The sequence below is a fragment of the Meleagris gallopavo genome, chromosome 6 (genome assembly GCF_000146605.3).
Source record: "Meleagris gallopavo isolate NT-WF06-2002-E0010 breed Aviagen turkey brand Nicholas breeding stock chromosome 6, Turkey_5.1, whole genome shotgun sequence".
Taxonomy (NCBI): Eukaryota; Metazoa; Chordata; class Aves; order Galliformes; family Phasianidae; genus Meleagris; species Meleagris gallopavo.
The window spans coordinates 25,672,140-25,691,236 of record NC_015016.2 but is presented as its reverse complement, the minus strand read 5'-3'; the positions used below and the strand labels follow the sequence as shown (position 1 = coordinate 25,691,236).

Below are 19,097 nucleotides of genomic sequence, written 5' to 3'. Positions count from 1 at the left end.
TTCTTGGTGACACGTATCCAGAATTCCATGCTGTGGAATCCAGGGATTAAAACTTGGAGGTAGAATTGTGAATAGCTTAAATAAATTGTGGTTTCAAGATCCAAAGGAGGTGGCTTTGTTTCTGACAAACTAGCTTTAATACAACAGTAAGGGTTAAGGAAAATACGCCCATTCACTTTTATAGAGTGGTTACTTTTTTACTGACACCTAATAGATTTGGTTTGTATGGTTTCTTTTGTAATGCTTCTGTGATCATTCCATTTTTTTATTTTATTTTTGCTTTTTTTCCCTAGAGATGTGAATTATGCCCTCATAAGGATGGTGCTTTAAAGAGAACAGATAATGGGGGTAAGTTTTATTCTTACTATTTGTGAACTCTCTTATTCTGTATGAGGGAAATAAGACTGTGGAAAGAATACGTAGGGATCCTAATAACAGTGAAAACTAGCAACTGGTTTATCACTCTAGCTGGCTTGGAAGGTGATAAATATTTTGCAGTAGTCCAGATTAGGATGACTTTAAGTTTGAGAACATCAATTATTATTCTTAGATTTACTTGTAGATTAAAGTTACAGTAAAGGATAAACTGCATTTTAACACAAGAATTTACAAGGGAAACAGATAAATTTTATATGTATTTAGTTGGAGTTCGAACATTTATAGAAAGCTATTCAAAGTGCATCATTCATGGGAGAAAGTTAATTTTTATGTCTATAGCCAGACTGAATGCGTTGGTGCATTTTCAAAGGTAGCTCTTTCATGTTTGGTTTACTAATAGGCTCAGTAACAAAGAAGCTAGAGCTGAAAAGTTGTAGTAGCAATTACCTGTCCCTTGCATCTTTCTAATTGTATCGTTCAGGTTATCATCAGTTCTGCTCCTGCCAAGTAGAACTGCTAAAAGAAATCTCCACAGAATACCATGCCTTGCTTGTTTTTTTGCTAATAGTTGGGTGATGTGAATGAAATCTTTTTCCAGTCACTTCTGGATTGTCGTCTTCTATCTGTATTAGATACTTCTAAATTCCTGTCCATCATCTATTTGTAAATAGCCCAGTCATTTTGAGACTGCGACCTCTCTCTCGTGAGAGGAAGAAGGACGATCAGGACTGCAGATATCATTTGGACAGTCTATGTTAATTGTTTTCTGGAGATTTTGTGCTGCTTACATAGTATTCTGCCTAATTTTTATCTTAATCTCAGTTTAGCATTGTTGTTGCTGTGGCTTTGCTGTTCATTTTACGGTTGAATTGCACGAGCCAGAGCCTGCTTGTGTTTGGGCTGGACTCCTCTTTCCCTTTCTAATCAGTATGTTTGACAATAATGTATAACATACCTTCTGGTATTCACCGTTCTAGTGTCTGCTTATCTCAAACATGTTAGAGAATTTTGTGTCGTTCGTGTTAGGAGATTGTATTAAGTTAGTGTGTCAGTGAAACTACCTTAATAAGTGCCAGCGCAGTATTTTAGCCTTAGAACTAAGCCTCTCAAACAGGTTAATATGCAGCAGCATTGAATTAATTTCTTCAGAATGGCAACTGAAGCGTGAGGTAGCTGAAGGGTTTTCCGCTTTTGTATTTAAAGTAGTGTTTGGGAATGCCTTGCTATTCTGTATGGTAATTTTGAAGAATTTTCAGAAAGTCTTGAGAGTGTATTTTGGCAGTTTGCATCAAATATCTGATCACCCTTTAGATTCTCTCTTGCAACTGTACTCTTTGTAATTATGAATTTCTGTCTGAAAGTGAATTGCTTTATCTGATTGAAATTACTTAAGTTCAAATAGCAAAGGTGTTACACTGGACAAATGGTATTGTCCCTTCTTTAATTTTCATGACCGGTGATTTTTATCAGTGAAAAGCTGATAGCAGAGAAGTCTTGAGGATTTGTGTTTTACTGTCTGGGAATCTCCCTCAGTAATAGATATTGTCCGTAGGGTGAATACAGCAAATCTGACTTTATGGACCAACTGTACTTTTAGTAGCGGGTTTACAGAAGGGTGTGAACGTTGGAAAAATGAACTCCAACTGGTGTTATGTCATGGAAACCTACATTGTTAATCTGAAGCTTTTCTTTCAAAATATGCTTAATATAAGGGATTGTGCCAGAAGAATTTCAGAGTCAGGGTAGTACTCTAAGAGGTCATGTCCTGGGCATCTCAGGTTAAAACTTGATTTTTAAAACTTTTCCACCAACACTGACCAGAAAGCCAATGCAATTTTTGCTGTAGTGTGCAGATAACTCATACGTGGTCTGCTGGTGTTAATGATAACTTTTTTTTTTTTTTGAACAGTCTTCTGGGTATTTGCTTTTTACTAATGTGAAGAAACATGTTTTGTTTTGGATATTGAAGGTGCTATATTTTCTTTTACATTTGGAATCTTAATGTTTTGTCTGCTGAGCTTTTAGTCTAGGGTTCCATGATTTTCTTAATCTGCAGTAAGACACTGATGCTGCAGGTAGGGTCCTTACTGTGCACTGCTGCCTCCTTCTTTGTGGTGACATTGGTGTTTACAACTTCGTTTCCTGTGTTCATTTTCAGTTAAATTAAATCAGTTTCCCGATCCAGCTGACAGTGCTGATGTCAGGGAATGAACAGGACCATTCTTCTAGCAGTAGCCTGTACGTAAGCTGTCTTAAGTCAGCTGTACAGCTGTCCCTGAAAATAGCCTAATCTTATGGCTCTTATTTAGTGGCATTATCTTGTCTTTAAGAACTCTGGGGCACTATAATATCCATTCATCTATCTATCTGCCTATCCATCTATCTATGACAGAATAGTCCATGAGTCAAACTCGTGTTGTTTTTAAGTGTTACTAACAACAGCGATAGTTGTATGTGGTGCATTTGTCTTTATTTTTCCCCATCTTTTAACCCTACCTTCTCTGTGTGATTTGAGATTCTTTTGTGCATGTTCTTTCTCCTTCTCCCTTTTACTTACTTGTTACAGTTTATTTGATTTTTTTGGAGCTCATTGCTTCTTGAAATTTCCGTTTTAGGTTTTATATTTTTATTTGGAGATATCTAAAATTATTTAGTTATGCTTGTTGGTACAGTTGCTAAGGGAGTAATGTTGGGTTTTCCAGTCTCATTTACAATAAATAAGGAATTAAAGTTTTTAGCAGTACCACAAATGCGACATTGTTGGTGTGGTTCTGTCCTGTATCTTCTGCATAAATTGGAAGTGTCAGTATGTGGTAGCAAGAGAAGAGGATCATGCTCTCTTTGTCAGTATGAACTTGGTTCTTGGGAAATTTCTTGCATGCTTTCTCAGAATATGTTCCCAACCTACAGGTATGTATGCTTTGGGACTTCTTGAACCAGTGATGGTATTTTTGTGTTTTCAAAGAACACAACATGTTGTATCTATCAGGTGTGTTTTAAACGTCTCTGTTACACACTTAATTTGTCCATTTCTTTTGGAGTGTTGGTGTCCGTAGCAAGACATTTCACAGCTGATCAGTATGATGTGTAACAGTAGTATGCAGATTGTAAGTCCTTTAAATCACAGTTTTATTTGATGGCACGTGGCAGTTGCTAAGTCAAGGGAAGTGACAAAGACCAGTTATTTTATTTTCAGTACCACTTGTGGTTTTATAGACCCTTGTCATATTCTTTTTCTGTCTCCTTTCAGGGAAGCCCCAGACTGATGGGGTATTCCTTGTATGGAAGTATGACCCATCCCCTTTCTGCTTCTCTTCCTCTTCCAAGTGACACATAATCCCTACCAGAACTGCATGTGAAGTTTTAGAGAAGCAAATCTGTATCTATCTAAGCTGCCAAATGACAACAGTATGATTTAGTGTTCCGTAGCATAGATTGCTAATGTGATCACAGGTCACCACTTTTTGGTACAGATTTTTTCTCAATAATTACAAAACACTAGCTAGCAATTCACACTACCTTGAATCTGGGACAGAGGGACAGAACCTCAAATTAGAACACAAGTATTAATTTTAACAAGGCTTTAAACAGAATACATGGGCAATGTAAATTTTTGAGGTGTTAACTATTTTTACAGTCTTTGTTGACTCTTGACCATTTGGGTAATTAGAGGTAGAGTGGCATAGGGGAATTTCAGTTATCCGAGGTAACTGTAACTGTATTAGCTGCCTCCTGTTGGTATGGTGGCGGTGGCTGCTCCTGCTGGTGGTGGCCCGAGAGAGAATTTGGTCTGGATTCGAGTTGAATCCAGAACCTTAGGCTGCTTCATTGTACTTTCAGGGCTTTCCATTGCCAGAGACCTGTACTAGCACAGAACAGGAGCAGCTAAGAGCTGAATGCACATTTGTTGGGTTTCTTCACACTGTGTGAAAATGATTCACACTGCTGAAACTTGCATGGGTCTTGGAAACAATGCAATTGCGTTTCATAGCATGCAGTCTGCATGACATCCATGATGTGGTTTATTGCGAAGAGATCGTATGTGCTGAGGATTGTGAAGAGTTGACCGTATTTAGCTGCAAATTCGATGTAATTCATTTGTTAATAGTGATGGGACATTGCATGGTTCTAATCAGGGTGATTGCCAGAAACTTTAAAAATAAGCTTTGAATATGTAAGTAATTCATTGTAATGTTCTGGCTGCTTAATGTGTTGTGGGGGAAAAGGATCTTCTCTGTACCTGGACCCTGTGAAACTATTTACAGAAACATTAGGAAGTCTGTGGTCACTGTCTGCAATTATAGAAATTCTGTATTTTGTTTTTTTTTTTTTACTGAAAGTAAGAATGTAGGATTGAGCTGAAACTTTAATGAACTTTTGTCTTTGAATATACTTATACACGAAAGCCTGCGCTACATTTGGTAGTAGTGTTCATTTAGGGCATCATTGTGGTTTAAAATATATAACTGAATATGAAAGGTTTTGAAAATGAGGAAAAACTGTGGTATATGTGGGAATTCCTTATTGATTGCTGTCTTATGTGTAAGAATGCTACTGAAAGAGCAATTAAGCTGTTTGTAGCAATATCTGTTCTCTGTATGCGGCTTAGGAGTTGGGCAAAGTGTAAAAACGCGTTTAATACATTAAAAAAAGTTCACTTGTTCCTTTTTTTTTTCTTTTTTTCTTTTTTTCCAAGCACGCTGTTCGTTGGATATATTTTTTGGATGTTTAAATAGTTCTCTTACAGTAATCTTTGTCTGCGTTTCTCTCTGAGCCGAAGAGGCTTCAGCTTGGTGTGCGAGTTGTTGCTTTGAAATCTGATTCCACTGGCTGATGAGGAATGCTGTGTAACAGCATTCTTTGTGTCGACTTTTCACCAAGGCTTCTTTCATGCAGCTGCTTGGGAAAAGGCCAGCTAACAATGCAGTGGTTTTATGTCATCCTTCAGGCCCTCCTCCCATCCCCCGGGTCAGCGTTGGGATCCCCCAAGTCTATAAAAACACCACATGCCAGCTTTTCTTACTCTTAGCGTTATTGGTGTCAGCATCTCTCACTGCCGCGTTTGCTGTTCTGATGCGTTTTCATGGTATTAATGTTTAAGAATATGGATGGTATAATGTTATATATTTAGGCTTATGCATTTTGCTAGAAATGTTTACATAAAAATGTTCAGGTCCTTTTGCAGAGATTTGCAAGATTTAGCATATGTATTTTTTACTAGAAAAGGCAGTAATATCATCTAAGCAAAACAAAAATATTTTACTAACAAATACACAGATTACCATATAATCTGTTAATATTACCATAAAAATTAAATGTTTACTAATTATTTTACTGGTAAATGCAATGTAAGGAACTACACTGGGAACCTGGAAAAAAATTAGAGAAAGCTTTAGATAAATATTTATGACATTTTTTCCTTTTGTTGTATAAAATGTCTTTAGAGAGGAGTAAGAGACTCATTAATGCCATAGCATGCAAGATAAGATGATTAAAGCTGTTGGCTTACTTAGTGGACCAGTGGGATGTAAGCTGGAGCTGCTTCAGAAACAAACTGTTATGCTGCCAAACGAAGAACCAATGAGAATTTTTCATATGTACTTATTCTTTAATTGAAGAGCAAGTATTGGTAAATGCAGATTTAGGTGAAATTCTGTAGTAAAGCTCTGTGGAATGGAGCCTTTTCTTCACAGATAACCGGTTTATTACTGTTATTTTTAGTAGAAATTGTCACTTGATTCAGCGTACTGGTGACGAGGTTGGCTGTCAGCTGCTGGGGGAGGGATCTCCAGCAGTTAGTGTGGGCACCTTTTTTCTTCTATCTTTTCAAGGAGTGGATCAAACAGTGTAGTGAATAATACCGTGTTAGCCCTAGCAATCTCTAAAACAGTGTTTGCGAGGTTAAGGAAACTGCAGTATCTTAAGCAGCCTCATCTTTTCTGCAAGTTTTGCTACCTTTGTGGGAAAGGAATAGAGGTATATGGAATGCTTTAATGAGGCATTTGGACTAAGGGTTCAGAATAGTACTTAATCTTTCCCCGTAGCATATAGTAACAATTCTGGTCTTATGCACGTCTTCTCTGGCTTCACCTTTCAGGGTGGGATAGGGCTGAGTTTTGGGATCAGCCAGCAGATGTGCTGGCGGCAGAACCTGGGGTGCAGTTCCCAGACCTCTGCAGAAAGGAGAGGACTGTGCTTTTCCTGTGCCGGCTTGTTTTTTCACCTGTGGTTTTGTTTATGGTAAACATAAAACCTTAGCATGCCTTTCATCAGCTTGCTGATGTGACCGCAAGGTAAATTTCTGTCTTGCCCCAGGGTTAGTAATGAAATGAGTACAATTTTATCTGCCTCAGTATATGGCAAGTTGTGCTGCAGAGAGAGGGAGGTGGGACTTTACCTTCCAGTGACAGCTCACAGTTGATATGGATTGAGGTGTGTCTGTAAGCTACATCCCAGAGTGACCCTAATAAGAAAACTAGTGTTTCAACAAAGAAGGCTTTTTCTGTGCTAAAAAATGGTGTTCATTTTGGTTAGGAGTGAGTTAAAGTTACAGATGGCATAAAATTCCTTAGTGAAATACAATGGACTCTTTAGGAACTTTCACAGAATGCATAAGCAAATCTTATTCAGAGGTCAGACTGGAGTTAGGAGATGGTGATGACATCACAGAGCTGTTTTGGGACCAGGCTGCCACTGCAGCTGGACTTCTCTGTGACTTCATGGTTCTGGCTGCTACTGCTCTGCTGTGCTCCTTTGGCATCGATTGTCCAGAGTCTGTTCTGCAGTTGTTAGCACTCAGCCTTCTCTGTATTTGAGTGGTAGGGTGGATTATTACTGTAAAAGTCTTTGGTTGTTATTGTAGGATTCTGTGTTGGCAACAGCTTTTATTAACTAGTGATGAAATAGTTACCTGTTTGCTGTCGTTGGGATGACAGACTGTTTTTAGTTAAGGCACTGGAACTCAAGATCTGTTATTCTGAACGTTAATGAATATTACATACTTAAATATTTTGAATATGCAGTGTTAGAAAGCTTTCACTGAGGTGAAAATTAAGCATCTGAAATCAGAACCTCAGCAAAAGATTTGTAAAATGAGGATGGATTCTGAGCTTGCAGTTAAGCATTTTACATGCCAGGACAAAACCTAAAATTGACAAAACTCAGTAGTGAGCTTTTCTGACAGATACTTAAAGAAAAAATGTTGGCAGTGGGGCTCAAGTAAAAAGCTTTCATAAGATGTATTTTAATTTTGAAGGCTTTTTGGCATTAATTTTCAATTCTTGCTGTTTGAAATTACTGTTTTTGTCATTATTGTTACTGAAGTAGATCTTGGACTTGTTTTTAAATGCGGAAAAGTGTGAGCTGTCACACTTGTTCCCTTTGGGTGTCCTTGGTTTCATGCTTTGGAATAGTCTTGAGTAATCTTTTGGTGTTCAGGAAAAAGATGATGGTTGTTTACCTCCTATACTGTTTTCCATTACCATTTTGTCTTTCTGTGGTGAAGCTGAATACTCTTGGCCACCCTTAACTGATAAATTTTGTGGAGGGGTCTATAGACCTTGCAAAGTTCTCCGGTGATGGAGATTGCACAGCCTCTTCAGGAAACCAGTCCTTAACAACACTCAAGAGGGAAGAATTTCTTCCCCATGCTTTCACGGGAAGGAACTCCTGAATGTGCTGGTTTTGGTTCTTCTAGATGAGCTGGTTGTTGCTTTCTGATACTTCAGTTTTTCTTAACCAGTGAAGCCTTGGACAAAGTAACATTTAAGTAGCTTGGTGCATGGAGTCCCAGTGGGAGGTCATGCAGGATTAGGCATTTGTGGCTTGTAGATGATGATAAAGATGCTGCAACCATCCCTATGATTTAATTTTTTACTGGACAAGTTGTCATTTTTTGCGAAGGCCAGATTGTGAGGATCTGAAGAAGATAACTGGAAACAGGTGGAGAAGGTCCCTGGTCTTAGTTCCTTGAGCAGTTTTTAATCTCTTTTCGAAGAAGTTTATCAGTGCTGATGTATGTTGTTTGTTTTGCTATATAGATACTGTCTGTCACTTTTCTGTGGGTTTAATGGGTTATTAGATTAATACTTTTTCAGGGGAAGAGATTTAAAGAGAAATATTCACCTTCAACACCACGTTAATGTTTGCTTATCTGTCTAGTAAAATGGCTGTGGCTCAGGGCAGTGTGCAAGTCTTAGGAAAGTCCTTATAAACACTAATTCCCTGAAGATATGTCAAACAGAGAACATACAATCTGAGGTTTTCATAGGTGTTTTGTGTTTTTTTTTTTTCTCCCAGTCAGTCTTTTAGTGATTGTTTTAAAATGATCTGTAGAAATTTTTTTTTAGAAGTGGCTTAAAATGGCACTTCATTTTCTTTACTCTTCTACTAGTCGAATACTTGTTCCTTGTGTTAAGAATTTATGAATATGATGATGAAGCAGCACAGCTGCTTCTGATGCTGGGTTAGATTTTGCTGAATTTAGCCAAGCATAGAATACGGACAGTTTTCTTACACTTGTGGCAAAGTAGCCTCTACTGGAACAAGCTTGCAACTCTCAGAATCATGGCATGGAAGGAAAGCTTGAAATCAGTGGTTTTCTTTCTGGAGAGTTTTCTTCCCTCCACCCCCCTCTACACACCATTCCTAATGCTATTTTAGGAGCTTTTATTTCTTTAAGTGTTGCTAAAGTACGATGTGGTAAGTAACTGAGCCCCAGGTCAGTGACTTAGGACAGGACTGGATGTAGGAGTTGATCTAGTTAGGATAAGTAAGTTGTCTAAATCTTTAAAACTAGGAAAATAAAAAAAAGTTGTAGGTATGTGTGTTTTTGGTTTGTTTTTTTTGTGTGTGTGTGCGTATATTTATGTGTGTGTGTGCGCGTGATGTGAGATTTCTTGCTTTGGAGAGAATAGATGAGTCTAGTCAATTCAGAATGGTTTTGTTTAAATAAAAACTGTACACAGAAGGTCTTACATGAAAGTAACGCTTGCATGAATACTTTCTTCATACCCTATTTTTCTTTTGTGGGAATTTGCATAGTTTTTAAGTGTTTTCTATGGTAATCCAGGTAAGTTAAAGAAAGAAACTGCTTTTCCACTTGTGTTTGTGTGAATCATTGCTATCTGCAGTTCATGAAGTACTATTTTTAGGAATTCTCCACACAATAAACTTAAAATATTTTACAGCTCCTCTTAACTTTGGGTAATATAAAATGAAATGTAAACGTGATTTAAGTCATTTATGTCTGCAATGTTTTAAACAGTTAAAATAGTTAATGGAGAAGAGTGCTGTAAGAGGTTCTTTGTACAGTAATTGAAATGTCCTTTGAGCTTCTAGAAAACGTTAAAATTAAATACAATTGTAACTTTTTGTAGGTTGGGCTCATGTGGTTTGTGCTCTGTACATTCCCGAGGTGCAGTTTGCGAATGTCGCTACAATGGAACCTATTGTGTTGCAGTCTGTTCCTCATGATCGTTACAATAAGGTACAATTGTGTGTCTTTTTATCTGTATGTAATGTATTTATTTGAAAACTTGTGAGCTTTAAATAATCTAAAACTACAGTTTTTTAAATGCAGTTTAGATGAAATTTATCAATAGCTACTGTAATGTTGTATGTTTTCTTCCATGTATCAATGATAAGTTCAAGAATTAAGAAAGCTGTGTTGTTCAATTAAGCTGCAAAGTTATCTGCAATGTCTCATTATTCTTATACAGAGTAGGGACTGTTTTGTTAATTAAAAATATTGCAATCTTTGAATAATGGTTTATTTTGAAAGCAATGTGAAACATTTCCCATATGTAAGAATATTATTACACCTTATTTGAAATGTTAATATTAATTACCACTTAGTCCTACTGTTTTAATTATTAATAAGAACTTCATAAACAAGAACAGCAGTACCAATATATTAAGGCTAAATCTTGCAGACTTTTGCTTTTGTAAACAGTGTTTTCTTTAGCAGGATTAGTTGCCTATAGAAGAAATAGAATAACTGCTCCTAAATAAGGGTCAGTGAGATGGAATCTTTTTTGAAGTGTGGCAAGACTTTATTAAAAAAAAGTTGTTAATATTTTCTACTAATAGCTTATTTTTTCTACTTGGTCTTCCACTTGCACTGCCTTTTCCCCATGATACCTAACTACTCCCTCCTTTGTATTTTTGTGTTTTCCCTTTTGTAGGCAGTGAACTCAATTTATGAGTAGTTTTATTAACACATTTTTGTGCAGTTCCTTTTAATTCTAGTTTCTTTCTATTACTTTATTCCATGATGGTTTGTGGACATAGGAGCAAAAGAAGAACACACTTTATGATGTAAAAAAAAAAAAAAAAAAAGTCATTTCCTACAGGGAAACTAGTCCATCTCATGTTGTTTCTCTAACCTCTCTTTTTTTTTTCCCAGCTTATGTCTCTGCTTTTTTTCTTTTTTCCTCTCACAGAAAGATTCAAATTATACTCTATTCTTTTTCCTTTCTTTCTAGTCTTTTTTCCTGTTCAGTATGTTGGTCTTTTCCTTATCTGTCTCGTTTACTAATATTGCTGTTCCATAGGTTTTTCCCTTCCTACTTACCAGTGTATGAAAAGAGTCAAACTGTAGGTCTTTCTCATTCATACTACCTGAGTATCTGTATCAACTTTTGACTGTAAACTTCCTTCTGTATTGGCAAGAAAATGCAATAGTGAGAGTAAGTGCAGAACCAATAGATGTTTTGTGCTTGGACATAAAGCAGTATTTTTTTTTCTCTGCTCAACTTTGGGCCAATAGAATATCTCTTTTCTCCTTTTCCCCCATCAGTAGTCATAGTGTTTCTTTTTTTAATTTGTAATGGTTCTTCCTTAATGTACTTAAAACATTTCATTGAATATTAATAGCGTACAGACAGTGTAGAGTTCCTGTTGTCAAATTTTTAATTTTCTGCTTCTTTGTTGGTGTTCAGGTTGGGGACAGTTTTCTAAGTTAGCTGTCAGTCTAAAACTACTTTAATACAGGCCAATATAATACATTAGAAAATGTATTAACTTACCAGAAATCGCAAATTTGGGGTCACAGTTCCAGTCAGTTTGATTCTGCTTGTCAACTTAGGTTGGAAAAGAATGATTTCTAGAAAGATTTGATTTGTTGCTAAGTCCTGACTAATTTTGTGTATGCAGCTGTGTATGTCTGGAAGTAGTCTTCCATATGGAATTGGGATAAGATGTAGTTCAGCAAAAATTATCATAAGGAAGAATTCATACTAAAGTCTTTAAAAGAAAGAAAAACTTCCTTGGAATTCTGCCAGGAGATACTACTTGATTCACATAGGATTCTTTTATGTAGTTGTTTCCTTATTTTCTGTTGTAAAATACGTAATAATATGCAGTAATGTAATCTTGGGTACAAGAAGGAACAAAGTTGACGCCGGACCATGAGCTTATGGCCACTCATTCTGTGGAGTTTACCTGCTCCTTGGATAAAAGCCATCATGTTACAGTGTAAACCTACTGAGTGACCTGATGAATGAGTTAATACGAAAGCTGCTTTTACGTAGTTGCTTCCAAAAAAGAAATGGACTAGAAATCACTTTCCTATTGAATAGATGTTTGTTATTTCTTGGCTGTTTGTGCATGTATAATCTCTTACTTGTTTTATGGAGAGATTTATCTGTCTTTCTCAGGTACATTTGAAGCCTGTGGTAATTGAATATAATTATTGCTTTTAAGAGCCTCTTCAGAGTTGATTTTAAACAATAAGTGCGTTTGGAGTTTCTTGATCCACCTAGCAGTAAAGACAGCTATTAAAATTTTATTTCATTATTTGCTGCAATAATAAGAAACTTATGTACAAATTCTAAGTTCAATTCTGTAAATGGGCAATACTCTTAGGTAGCTTTTACGAGTAGAATAAACTGCTTCTCAGATTACTTTTTTTTGTCAAGGCATTCCTCGCCTTTTTTTGCAAAGGAGCTTTACAGTTTTGAATCTTCGAAGGAAAATTACTGACAGACAACTCAAGGCAGCTTTGCAAAATGTCTCTAGATATTTGTGTTGGGTAGGCAGTCCGCAGTGTTGTGTTTAAACTTGTTTGTAATGTATCCAATCAGTCTTTTTTTTTCTTCCCCCCCCCCCCCCCAATCATTTTACTGTTAGTCAGTTTAAGGGGTCCTGAATGCAGCATACACTGCCAAAGAACAGGACCTACATCCTTATTAAATGGAACGTTTACACCACTTCTGAACTTCGGTGAGGAAAACTTTTTAGGCAAAACTTCAAAACAGAATGGGAGCTGGAGCTGGAGCTGTATGGAATCTATTGAACTCTGCTTACAGAGCTACCTTATGTTGAGACTTAGAAATAGTTATTCAGATGCAGTTGATAGATTATGACCTAGTTTGTTAATAAAATCTTCACATGTTGGGTCATGGTATGGAAATCTAAAAAGTGACCAGTCTCTGACCCTGGCAAATGGCCCAGTGAGTAGTGAGTGTGTGGTACCTGGCACAGCAGGAGCAAGGCAAAGATTCATGTCCCCATTCCCCAACCTTCAAGTGTTAGGAGATAGGGTATGGTTTTGGGTTATGTTAGCTACTGCTCTTAGTACTCTTCAGGAGACTAGAGAAAACCATGCCAAATAATTCATCTACCTCAGAGTCTTGCACAATAACAAAAATGCTTTAGTTGGCTGACTTCTCGTGTTAAGTATTGAAGATGGATAACTATTCAAGGCAGTTCTGATTCCAGAATTTCACTCATTTTCACTTCTTTTGTAAAGAACATAAATTTTGCCTTATTTCCTTTTTCATTCTCAATTTCAGTGATGTTTTGGGACATTTTTCTTAAACACTGGGTAGTAGACATCAGTTTATGTTCTTTTCATTTATTTATTATCCTGCTCTCTTTCCCTGCCTTTCTGGAGGAGGTTGCAATGCAGTTGGGACAAATCAGTTACACCTAGGATCTTACAATGGAATACCTATGGATAGCAGTGTACCGTTGATATTTGTCCCTTTGATAAGATTCTGTCTTATTTAAGAGGAGGAACTTGATTGTATTGATGCTGGATTCATTAAGAATGAACTGATAAACAGTTAAATTTTACGTGGGCTGTAGTTTGCAACTGATGATACAAATGTGATGTGATAGATTTTTCTAGATGACATTTTGGTTATTAAAGGAGTTGCGGAAGAAGATGTACTTTTGACTTATGCTTCTCACTGAAATGCTAGTGAGAGTTTGTAGTGATGTCTAGCGTAATAGTGAGCTTCCATACAAGTATCCCTGTTCATCAGCTACATATAAAATAATGATAGATAGTGATAGATATTGCATTCTTTTTATCTTGATTTTTTTCTCCCCCACATTTTGTTGAAAATGTTTCTAAAATCTTATAAACTGCCATTGTATCCCAGTAAGGCAAATTTATGAGAGAAATTCTGTGAAAAGATTTTCAGAGAATAGAAACTCATTCTCACTTTAGCATGTTTTTAAGCTTGAAATAGGTTTAGTGTATTAATTTAAACTTTATTTACAGAGAGTTCTTACTCGATTACTTTCTAAGATGCTTATGAAGCTGTCTGAAATTAAAGCAGAACTCTGTTAAACACAGTATTTAATTGAAGGTAACTGAATGTCATATGAATATTGAAGCATGCTGTGAGACTTCTGAAAATTGTTTACACAAATGTGCAAGTAAAATTTTAAGCTTGCAGCTTTTCTGTTGGTGGTTTGTGTAGATATATGCATATATACCTTATGGTACCCACTACTGGTAGGCACTCAGTCTGGTTTGATGTTTCTGAATGTCATAGCTACAAGTACTGTTAAATGACTGTCAAAATGATTGCAGCTTAAAAAGACATAAATGCAAACTTAAAAGCCAGGAAAATCCTAAAGCCTAATGCTATTAGCCTTTGGTTGTTTAACCATTTTGGCTGATTGAGTAGCAGTATAGAATTTAAATAAATTAGTATTTGTACTGGTTTAGCACTGATGAAGTGTTATACAGATCCAAAGTGTCTACCAGATAATCTTCTTTTGCAAACAAGTGTAATTGGACTTCTTTATAAAGGAGTTATTACATAAGGTTAGATGTACAATCCAACACTTCTCACCTTAGAATTTCTTGTGACACATAACTTATTTGTTTGCTTTTCATCATATTATTTTCTCTTTGATAGACATGCTATATCTGTGATGAACAAGGCAGAGAAAGTAAAGCAGCCACAGGTGCATGCATGACATGTAATAAACACGGATGTCGACAAGCTTTTCATGTAACATGGTAGGTATATTTTATTATTGCACATATCTGAAAGAATTTTCCAGAGAGTCAACTCTATACTATAAAATGAATAAATACTTCGTTGAGAATATTTTAGGGTGAAGAAATACAGTGAAGTGGTTTGTGTAGAAATACTTAATTTTGTTAGAGTTTACTGATTATATGGCAGTGGTATCATATACATTGCTGGGAACTGTAGAAGTAGTCTGATAATACTCCTTCGTGTTGTGTTAAGTGCCCTGTGCTTATCTGAGTAAGGTTTAGTGTTTCTTGTCCTATCCTCTTTTTTTAGATGTTTTATAGGATACAGGAATGGGAAGGAATGTGAATTGTTGACCTGGTGATTTGATGTTATCTTTTGATAAATCAGTAGGAAAAAGTGTTGAAACACACATTAAAAATGCAGTAAAGTGACTACTTCTGGTTTTCAAATATTTGGAGTAGTTCACCTCACTAGCATTATGTAAATGGTACACATCTTTCATCTGTAGCCGCTGGAGAAAAAACAGCCATGTCTGCCTGATTCATTCCACTTTAAGCTATTGTGGTTGGCAAGCATTCAGGAGATGGTTGTCTCACTTTATGGGTTTCTAAAAGAGACTGTATTAGATGACAACAAATGTCAGCAAGTAAGATGAGGCAAAGGGATTTCCACGCACAATTTCTGGGGCATATTTACTCTTTCAAATTCAGCTGAAGCTTTTTTGTAATAGCAGATTTACACAGATTATCTAGGTATGTTAGCTGTAGATGTACTCATCAGGTTTGTGAGTTCCCCATTGTGCTCCATCGTTTCTGTGCAGAAGCTCAGTCTAAGAAAAGGTATTTGCACACCTACTTAAAAGTATTTTCTTCAGTGTAATCAAGTGCTACTTTGAATGTTTTGTTCAGATTAAGTACTGATTTCTTTGCAAGTCTGCACATTCTCACTTGCAGAGGTGGGGGCTTCTCTGTTGTTGCATGGTTTTTGTCTTTTTTTTTTCTTTTTTTTTTTCCCCTCCTTCGGTACTTAGTTATCTGGAGGGATGTTGAAGTCTTACTTCTTCATAACCATCTAATTTTCCATTGAATGTAATCAAGTTTGGTTTTATGGTGAAAACAGACTTTGTTCCTGAAAACTTGCGTACCACTTTGAGAAATTGCTTGTGGACATGGAAAAAAAAGTATGCATCCAATTGTTTGAAAGAGGAGTCCTATTCATCTGTTGTCTCTTTGTTCCAAAATCTTGTTATCGACGAGTGTAAAAAGAACTTGGGAATCACATTCAATTTAAAAATATATACCTTTTGTTATCTTGCCAGTTCTTACGATTTTTGTTTCATTGTGAACAGATATGTACCAAAAATGATCTCTAACCAGAGAGTTCTGTATTGATGTTGTATTGAGGATATTGAGAGGCTTCTGTAATATTTATGAAATGGAAGGAAAATGTGAAAACTACAGAAAACAGAGATCCAGATCAAGCTGTGTCAGTTCTGTGTTAACAAAACTAATGTCTGAAAAAGAAAGAGCTGGAGTCCATCTGTTTTTGTATGACAAGCTTAGAATGACAGATCTTTGCTTATAGCTGGCATCTGCTGTAGGTGTGCATGTATTTAGTAGATGGTATTTCTGGATTGCACAAGAATGTAATTCTATATAAATGAGGGGAAAGTGATTTTTAAAAACAATGAAAATAAACTGCCCTGTATGTTGTTCTTTCATTTACATACTTCCTTGCATCACTTTGTCTGTAACATTGCATTATTATGCTAATGAAAATGATGAGGAAAATGAAACCGAATATTTGGTTTTTCAATATCTAAGTTGGTTTTGATACAGAAAATAAATCAACTTTACTAATGGTGAAAAGCAAATTTGATTTGAAAAATGTAGTTGAATAAGATAATATTAGCCCAGACAAAGTGACACTGTAAGTCATTTTCTTCTTTTAAAAGAAATTAACCTGCCACAATCTTTTAAACCCATGAAATATATTAGATTTATTATGTCATTGAAGTTCTATTTAAAAAAAAAAAAGTAATTTTCTTGGCAGAGAGGGAAGGATATATGCAACTTCAGAAGAATTTCTTCTTTGAATCCACACTATAGTTTTGTTTAAAAACAAAGCAAAATCCAACCTATTCTTTCTGTACATAATTTTGACTTCAGTTTGAGCTAATGATCATCAGCAACTGCTTTGTTTATTTGTGAAAGTAACTCAAATTTTTCAAGCTATACATTTGTTCGAATGGTTTGTAGATCTAGGAGAAAGTCATCGGCTGTAGGTAACCACAGGTTTTTCCACTGAGTTGCCAGAGGTGGATTAAGTGCTGGCATGCTGTTCGAAGTCACTTGTGTGGAAATCTCCTCTAATTAAATACAAATTCAAGCATCCATATGTTATCAACTGTGTGATTTTGGTGCAAGTTTGTATTTGCTTGTTATGAATATTGTTTGGTTTGTTTCTAGTGCACAGTTTGCAGGACTTCTTTGTGAAGAAGAAGGCAATGGTGCAGATAATGTCCAATATTGTGGCTACTGTAAATACCATTTTAGTAAGCTGGTAAGTAATGGTTAAATTCTGTACATTACTGATACTAATTTTTTTTTCACTCTGAATTGCTTCTAACACTAGGAATTATATTTTCATGTGGCTCAGAAGGTAGATTTTTTTGTAGCTTTTGATTCTAGATAAAAATGTTGTTTATTTTCTAAATGTGTATTTTTTCCCTCTGGCAGAAATAAATATGCATCTAGTTTTTATTTGTATTTTTTTTCAATTAGTAGTTGAAAATACTTTTTCCTTGCTATCCTGTATATTGGACTGTAAAGAAGGCTTCCATTTCTTTCTCCATCTGTCGTTCTGTTTTGCTGTTGTTCCTTCTGCTCTGTCTTCTCTGTATAGCCAGTGGATTTCCTACTCATTAGTTCCCTTAAACAGAATCTCAAGAACACGGCTTGGGGTTTGATGTTTTTTAAAAAACAAAAACTTTGAAACTTCTCAGTTACTTCAGCAGCTTTTTGTGTCAGGCTTCTCAAGCTTTCCCTTTAACATCCATTTGGCTGTTCCAGATCTATGTGTACATGTGCAGACTTAAAGAATTAGAATCATTTGAGTTGGAAGGGACCCTTAAAGGCTGTCTAGTCCAACTCCCTTGTGGTGAACAAGGGCACCTACAGCTAGATCAGGTGCTCAGAGCCCTGACTGGTCTGAACTTGAGTGTCTCCTAGGACAGGGCTTCTGCCTCGTCTCTGGGCAAGCTGACTTAAACGGTTTAGTGATATTTTAAAAACATTATTTACAAACATTGACATATGAAAATTAAAATATATGGACTGAAATTCATATGTTGCTGTAAATATGGTGAAACTTGTAGGTTACTTGTTCTCTGCGGAAAAGCTGAATATTTTGGAGACTTACTCATGTTGCAGTGAAGTAAAAACAGGGCCAGTGAACCCTTTTAGGTTTCTAGAATATAAGCTCAGGGAGATTAGCTCTGTGAATATTGATGAATTTCATAATGAAGATAAGTCAGGGTCTTCTAGACTTGAATTAATTCTTTTTTTTTTTTTTTTTAATTTAAATCTTGAGCTAAGTATATGAAAATAACAGAAGTTAGGCATTACTTAGCAGTGAAGGCAAGCTCTATACTTTTATGCATTTGATTTTAACATGCCAGTGCAACCGTGTTTGAGAACGTTTCAAATAGTTGTACAAAGTAATAGTAAAGACCCAGCATCACATTTGACGTGATAGCTTGCCATTGCAAATGGTAAGAACAGTAAAGACTGGAAAGATCATGCTAGTGTTCTAATTTCTTTAGAGCTATTGGGACTGCTGTTGCCTGATAAATACAGGTATTTGTTATCTATTACTGAAAATGATGGATGTTGTATAACTACTGAAAATGTAAGTTGGAAAAGCACTGACTTGAAGTTGTTTATACAAGTCAGTTATGAGCTACCTCAATTATGAGCTACCTCAGTTATAACACTTTTTGGGCACTGGCTAGCATAAATATATGTCACTTCAGAATGGGCTCTTGAACATAATGGAAATCCATGAAAAAAATTATGTACTGCTTTATGACATGATTGATGCAACCTGTATCCTATTTAGAAAAAAACCCACAATTTTAAAGAAAATATAATAGAGAGGTCACTTGACCAATAAATGGTGAAGCCTTAAAGCAGTTGCCTCACATTGCATTTTAGGCATGTAACAGTGTTAGTGATGCAACTTCTCCATTTGAGCAGCATCTTCTCTGTTTTATGTTATGAAAACTTGAAAAAATTTGTCTATCATCTTTTAACCTTTAGAAGATAATATATTTTTCTTTGGTAAAAAAACAAAAAAAAAAACAAAAAAAAACATTTTGTCTGGGAGGTATGAAAATCAGAGAATGGATAGACATTTTCTGGATGTACGTTCAGTAGTCTTGTTAATTTTACTAGTGTTAGTTATTTGTCAAGCTTT

General features: G+C 35.9%; 1 protein-coding gene across 4 annotated transcripts in view; it reads left to right on the top strand.

Moving 5' to 3' along the window:
* Nucleotides 1–273: 273 nt before the first annotated feature.
* Nucleotides 274–19,097, top strand: part of MLLT10 (MLLT10 histone lysine methyltransferase DOT1L cofactor) — a 94,496-nt gene continuing 75,672 nt past the window's right edge. For 3 of the 4 annotated variants that reach the window (XM_019616435.2, XM_019616434.2, XM_019616433.2), the window contains exons 1-4: nucleotides 274–348; nucleotides 9,756–9,865; nucleotides 14,535–14,638; nucleotides 17,090–17,183. In XM_019616435.2, the coding sequence (XP_019471980.1) occupies nucleotides 9,818–9,865; nucleotides 14,535–14,638; nucleotides 17,090–17,183 (246 nt within the window). In that variant the 5' untranslated portion in view covers nucleotides 274–348; nucleotides 9,756–9,817. Of the gene's footprint in view, nucleotides 349–7,093; nucleotides 7,197–9,755; nucleotides 9,866–14,534; nucleotides 14,639–17,089; nucleotides 17,184–19,097 lie in introns of those variants that run through there. The other variant, XM_019616436.2, reaches the window with a different exon arrangement.